The sequence below is a fragment of the Cavia porcellus genome, unplaced genomic scaffold, assembly GCF_034190915.1.
Source record: "Cavia porcellus strain 051 isolate PalLab524CR breed Dunkin Hartley unplaced genomic scaffold, mCavPor4.1 scaffold_3, whole genome shotgun sequence".
Lineage (NCBI taxonomy): Eukaryota > Metazoa > Chordata > Mammalia > Rodentia > Caviidae > Cavia > Cavia porcellus.
In genome coordinates, this window is record NW_026947486.1 from 24,384,215 (window position 1) to 24,391,344 (window position 7,130).

General features: G+C 46.5%; 1 protein-coding gene across 12 annotated transcripts in view; it reads right to left on the minus strand.

Moving 5' to 3' along the window:
* Fam156a (family with sequence similarity 156 member A) overlaps positions 1-6,599 on the minus strand; it is an 88,227-nt gene extending 81,628 nt beyond the window's left edge. Inside the window, exons 1-3 of one of the 12 annotated variants that reach the window (XM_005000151.4) lie at positions 5,053-5,306; positions 4,862-4,936; positions 1,505-1,638 (exon numbers count right to left, since the gene is read on the minus strand). Coding sequence is in view for 5 of the 12 variants with exons in the window: in XM_063245881.1 (XP_063101951.1) it covers positions 4,551-4,936; positions 5,053-5,332 (666 nt within the window). In the remaining 7 variants the exon portion in view is untranslated. Of the gene's footprint in view, positions 1-1,504 lie in introns of those variants that run through there. The other 11 variants (XM_023561343.2, XM_063245886.1, XM_063245885.1 and 8 more) reach the window with 11 other exon arrangements.
* Positions 6,600-7,130: the final 531 nt, after the last annotated feature.

Below are 7,130 nucleotides of genomic sequence, written 5' to 3' on the forward strand. Positions count from 1 at the left end.
TTCACCATATCATAGGTCTAGTTGTTGCTGTAAAGGAAAACATCTCTCAATCAGGGTTAATCAGAAAGGTAACTGACCATCAGACAAACCAGCCAATGTGATGGGTGGGCCCAGGCATGGAATAATGTGTTACCAGTGGTTCATACAAAGATCATCTGTCTGATCTGTCCTTTTTTCCTATACTGGTTCTAGGACTGACATACACACACAGCTAGATGCAAGTATAAAAGGCACTAATTTAAGGAAGTGCATACTTCAGAAGACCTCAGCAGAGATTGTCTTCCTTTCACGTTGGCCAGCACTGGGTCAGTTCCCCATTCCTTGGTTAGTAGGGAGCCCGCAGATGGGACAGTCATGGTGGCCTCAGATGAATGTATGGAAATGAGATGGCTCTTAGCAGGACTCAGCTCTTACCTATCCTGAGGGACTCAGCTAGACAATACTCCCTCCAGGATGCTTTCTCTGGCTTCTTTCCCAAGACCCAGACAGCACGCCTTGCTCTGAGTTCTCACAATCAATACCTACCATCTCCCCTCTCTCAGCTCCAACGCCATTCAGCTGGTCTCAGATAAGGCCAGCAGCCAACAAAGTTTGGCAACATTGTGTGGTTTGTCCACCACAGAGCCCTGCCCCAAGTAGATGTTCACAAGTATCTATCAGGTGAAGTAAAAATATAGATCCTCTATAAACAACTCACTTAAATGTTAACCCCATAGAATTCATATTGACCCATATGGCAAAGGACATTCCTGCACTGTGAGATCAGGTAATGGCCCTAACATCACACAACCAGGAAGAGACTGAATTCCATGCCAGGTCTGTCTGACTCCAGATGCACGTGCCCTTGGTGGCGGGGCGAGGCCTCTCTGGATTCTTTTCCCTCTCCGAATTCTGAACTAGAGAGTAATCTCCAGCTACAGAGGTCAGGAATGAAAGACCTAGAGGCTGGTCCCTGCATTGAGCTCGTCTGGGGGATCAGGTCATTCCTAGAGCCAATGTTACCACCCTTTTCTAGTGCCAGGCTGTCTTCTCAGTGACCCAAATATTGTCCAACAAACTTCATCAATTTCCTCTCATATTAGCTTACATTCTAGTGATAGGGACAAGAAAGTTACAGCTAAACAGGCAAATGCACAGCATGTTGGGGTGATGAGAGTTGTGAGGAGAGTTGTACTGATTTTGACAACTGAAATAATGACACTGGGGCTGGGACTGCAGCTCACTGGTATGGCACTTGACAGCCATAGAGAGGCACAGACCTGAGCATGATCCCCAGCACTGAAAACAAACAAACCCAAAAACCAAAATAAGCAAAACAGTGACAGTATATGATATTTTTGCCAACTTTCCCAAATGGTAGGGAACATTCCTATGAAGATAATTTCCGTTCTAAAGAACAGAATTCCTTTGTCATATTGTGATGCTTTTCCAGAAATGGCAAATTCCCATGGGTAAATGACTGAGCCCTGTGCAAGGCAAAGAGTGCTAAAAAGTATTCACCTACCTTCTATGATGCCAGGGAAAAAGGAGTCTGTGTTGCAGCCATATAAGAAGTAGGTCAGTCAGCACTGTCCAGTCTTTTGCACACAGGTGTTCTATAATTTTGGGTCTTCCACATATAAGTTGTATCCTACCAGGCTGAGAATGGAGGGTATGGCATTAGTACTGTCACATAAAGTACGGTGATGTCAGTAAATACCTAGCAGTGCCTATTTCTGAGTGTAAAAGAAAATGAAGAAACCAACATGGTCCTTGCAAGGTGGTCTGAAAGAGACAGGACAGCAGAGGGAGCTGAAAGGAGGGTCCTAGGGACTAGGAAAGATGAGGAGGGGCCAAAGCAGCAGGAGAAAGTCTACAAGAGAATCTCTTCTTGCCAGTGAAGAATTCACCTGGTCACCAAGATCACTGATCAGTGAGCTCACATCACATATACTGCTGACAGTCAGCTGAGGGACATCTACACCTCTCATCTACAAAACAACACAACCTGAGTGGCAAGGATATATTCATGCAAGCAGCCTTTTACCAAGGATACATTGTGTTCAGTGGCCTTGTTGGTGAGATATCCAGTGTAGCCCCATTGTGAAGACAGAGCTCAGTCTGAGGAAGTCAAATTCTGTTCAAGAAATGGTATAGGGAGGAAAAGACTGGAGACTCCACTGGTAGTAGACAACTGGCAGTAGGGTGGGGATAGAAGACACGATGCTTCCTACCCCTTCAATGAACAGAAATCTGAACACAGGATCTGCTATATCCACTCACCCACAACATATTATTTCTAGCTGGCATAATGATACCTGTCAACTGAGAAGTGGGAAACTATGGCACTCATAGCACATGATTCTGGACCCTAGGCAGTGTGGGGAGAAAAAAACATACACACTGGATGAACAGAAAATCCAGCTGAAATACTTTCGGCATCTGCTCATGCGCAACACATAGTACTTTAGGATAAGGGTTCTCAGAGTCCTACCAGTGTTTGAAGCAAGGCACTGAACAAAACAAGGCTCAAATCATGAGCCATGGAAGGATTGGAACAGAGAGGCGGTCCTGAAGCCCAGGTGGTCTGGAAGAGCTGCTTCCTTAGGCTGGTGTGACACACAGTGCAGAAAAGTAGGACCAGTGATGTTTCACAAGGCAGAATTTTCAGATTTTGGAATATTTGCATACACATAATGACATATTTCAGGGATGAGACTGGAGCCTAAACATAAAATCCTTTTGCGTGTTATTATAGATGTCATATACACACAGCCTAAAGGTAATTTTATAGAATACTTTCAATGCATCTGTGATTGTGTGTGTATTCTGTGTGTGCTCATGCTCGTGTGTGTTTGCTGGGGATTTAACCCAGGGTCACAGGGATGCTAAGCACACCCTCTATTGCTGAGCTACACTCCTACCATGACTGCAAAGTATCAGAGGTCAGGTGTGGAATTTTCCATTTCCAGTATCATGCTGGTGCTCAAAAATATTCAGGTTTTAGAGTATTTTGGTTTTGGAGTTTCAGATTAGGGACCCTGGGTTTGTATTACTATCCCTACTTTCAAATGATATAAACGAGGATCGGAGGAGTTCAGCTACTCAAGGTCACACAGGTAGGTAGTGACAATATTTATTTCTCACTCACTTAGGTCTTTAAAATGCAAAGGTCTCTGTACTATTCCTTACATCAATCTCTCTCACTACAGTCAGCTGCTGTAATTCACAGTCAGCTGTTGTAATTCACATTCAGCATCTTGTGCTTATAATGCTCCCCTTACCTTGAAATTGTAATTATCTGCTGATATCATACATAGATTCTGTTATAGCCCAGGACTATTACTTTAAGAATGTCAATTCTCCCTGTAATGAATGACTGCCTGGCTTAGAACTAAACAGTAATCTTGAGAGCAGCTTCAACCCACTTGCTGAGGAAACAGATTACCAAGATGTAGTTTTAACTATTTCATAGAACACACAAATGATTTTCAGCGCAGTTTATCTCTAACCAAAAAGAGTTCAAGCAGTGCTTCCCTACAAAATTTGTACGCCAAACACTGTGTTGAATGCCAAGATGGTCCAGGTAAAGAGACACTGCCCCTGACAGGGAGCTGCTGAAATTTTGCTCCTTCAAATATACAAATCCTTCCTTTCTGGCCTTTCTCTCCGTGCTGGTAGATACACTGAGAGGCTTAGCCAAGCCAGGCCATTCACTTGGCCTTTTTGGATAAGTCAAACAAAACAATCCTAAAACATACTGCTGAACACACAAATCCGATACCCCCAAGAAGGCTGTGTGAATCTAGGGAGATGATACTGGAAATCTGTGACTAATCCTAACACCACATTTCTGAACCCACTGAAGTCCACTGCTGTACTCAAGCAAAGGAGATAACCGAAGATGCCTTTCTTCCCTGACTACCACACGCTTCAGCCTGCACAGTTACTTGATAATGACCCATATTTGTGCGCTAAGGCAGGAATCCCAGAGCCTATGAAAAGCATGTGTACTCATTCCTAAGTCACATCCTGACCACAGAACCTCTCAAGAGTTCTAGGAAGAGTTTTTCTGATGGTTCCGTTTGAGAAATGTTGCTGGTCTCGAAAACATTTGAATGATTCTGTCTCACACTGTGGGGTGGGAGAGGAGGAGGGGAGAGAGGCGATGCCAAGGGAACTGGTTACTTCTGGGGGAGTGTTTATTTCCTTTTTCTTTTTCTTTTTGTAAATCGGGGTCTTGCTATGTAGTTCAGGCTGGCCTTGAACTCTCTGTAGCTCAGGCTGACCCGAACTTGGCACAAACCTTAAGTGCTGCGATTACAGGCATGTGCCACCACGCAAGCCTGAAATGGGTTATTTCTGAACCAAACTCGAATGTGACGCCTGTGACACCCCGGCTGCTAAATGATGCCCACAGAAAGTTTACATCCTATTTCCTCTCTTAAAAGACAGCAGTCTCCCGCTACAGAAAGAGCAATATGCGACACGCAGACTGTTCAAACGCCATTCTGATGGCGAAGCGAAGGGCTCTCCAAGAAAAACAACACTCCTCTCCGGGGCGCCCTTCACTATTGGCCGAGGGACCATTGTGGTCTCGACACACACTTGCCCTGGTGCCCCACTCCTCTTTCCTTCTCTCCCCTGCCCCACTGTAGGGCGGTTGTTGTCCCTGACTCTCCTTCCCGCCTGCCTGAAGCTCTGGCTCCCTCTGCATCCTGCACCACCCTCTTCCTCCGTCTCTCATTTGGCCTCTCGGGCCTCTCTGGTTTGCTCCTGAGCTCTTTCTGTGGCGCTTTTTCTATGTCTCCCTCTCCATCCCTTTTCCTCTCTCCCCGGCCCCTTGGGTTCATCCTTCTCAATATCTCTCGGCCTGTCTCACGCGCATTCGTTCTCCAGTGCAGGTCTCGCCGTCCACTCGCAGGCGCGCCGCCTCCTTTCCCCAGAGCAGGAAACACTGAGAAGCGGAAGAAGTCAGGAAGGGGTTAAGATCGCCGAGAGGAGCCCGCATCTGGCGGCTAGAGAGGCGGAACAGGGAAAGCCGTGTGCACGCGCCAGGCCTCGGTCACCCACCCGGAAGCGACGTCTCAGAGCAGCTGGGCCTTTTTTTTAAGGCTGCGGCCACTGCAGTAGCAGTCCGAAAAGGTGGTTGGGAGTGCCACTGCCAGTGAGGCCTGGCTGCTGATTGGGACTCGCGCCATTCCCCTCCGCCCCGCCTAGACCACTTGTCCCAGCTGACTCCGAATAGCGCCCCGCCGCGGCCCCCGGAGCAACCTCTGCCCTGTGGGTTTAGGAATCCATGCTGTTCGTCAAGCCCATGGGAAGCGACTCCTGGGAGCGGACGTGACGTCATCGACGTGGCCCGTGGGAGCCGCGGAGAGGTCTCGAGAGGCTGCTGGCCCCAGTTCAGCGGGCTGGTTCTGGTGCAGAGCGTGCACGTGAAAATCGATCGCGGATTTTGCTTTGGTTCATTGCCTGGTTGTGCGTGGGCGAAAGAAGTCCAGCAGGCAAGAGGAAAACCAAATCAGTAACAAGTTTCGCTCATGAGTTTCATTTGTTAGGCCTTATCTGCACTTATTGGCAGAGAGCTCCAGATGTGTTGGCTAGGGTGTCTCAGTGAGGTTGCACTTTCCTTTTAGATTTAGAGGAAGGAGCAGACTAGCTGTAATGGGGAGAGTTTCTGCAGGTGTGAGGGTTGTAATCAGAAAAGCTTGAAGCCTGCTGAACCAGGGGATGTTTAGCTCTGTGCCCAACTATTTTTAGCAGGACAAACTTCCATTCTAAGTGTATCATCCCGAGAAACAAGGAACAAGAAATAGAAGGTCTGTTACCTGAGAGTGTTACAGAGTGAGGGCAGAGTGGACGCACAGCAAGCCTCATTAGCTAGGTCTTACCGGGAAGCCTGGCCCTGTGTGGGCAGCGGTTTCCTAGGACAAGAAAGTGTAGGGATTTCTGTGCCGTGGCTTGTTTCAGGAAAGAGGTGAAGCTCAACATGGCCAACAAAGTGAATTTAAGCCAGATGTCTTTCACGTGCGTCTAGGCAGATAGGTACATAAGATTAGATTCCCTTTTTACCATGAAAGTGTCTTACCATGCACAGCCATTTGTAACATTTAAAAATAATTTTTTTGTGGTCTAAAGGCCAAAATGAATTAATCCCAGAAGACTATGGGGCCTGCCTTTTACAAATGAGGTGACTCACACAGAGTGTAAGTCACTTGCAAAAGGTCACACAAAGAATAAATGGTGGCTCAGATTGAATGGTAGATGTCCGTGGCTTTATTACATCCCTGGTATGCAGCCCTACACTGTTATTTCAAGAAGCACATAACTAGCTTAATCTTCTAAACTACAGACCTCTGAGACAGCTGACAACCCTCACCCTTCCCAGTCACGTGGCACTGAAGGGATTCTACACAACCTGCAGGGCAGAGAATAGTGTAGAAGATCTTAGTAAAGGCCCATGTTACTCCACTGAAGGAGACAGACAGACTCCAGACAGGACAGTAGAGGATCTGAGGAGTATGTTTCAGTGGGAGACAGGCTGATGGGATATATTGCACAAAAGTGATAAGAAACACTGACAGTTTGCAATTGTTTAACCCCTTTTCTTGTTTCCTTCCTGCCTGTACTGACAATACCATTCTCAAAGTTGATGTGTAAACCAAACCAACAAAGGAAATAAACACAAAACCAAACCAACATGGGTAGGAGAGAGATTCCCATTTTACCTGGGGAGTATGTGGCCATAACACCATCATGCTATGGTATGTAATGTATAAAATACTATTCTGTGCTAAGTCAATGTTGTGTTTCCTAATTAGTATTATTCTCATGTAACAGGTGAGGTATGTTAGGCATAAAGAGGTTAGGTCAGCTTCTCAAATTCCCTCATCATATGTGGTTGAGTTTTGTAGCTACTAATGCTCAATATGTCCCATGCTGATGGTGTCCACCTTGACCCTTTGCCATTTGCCCTTCCTGCAGTGCTGCCCAACTCAGCAAAAGATAGCACCTTCTTCCTTGCTGCTTAGGCTAGAGGTGCTTGAAGCCATCCTCGATGACTGTCCCTCTGACTAGCCGAGTAATCCCAAAGCCCAGACCTCAGTGAGGCTTTCTAAGGAAGAGTTTTATAATCCCATCTATCCACT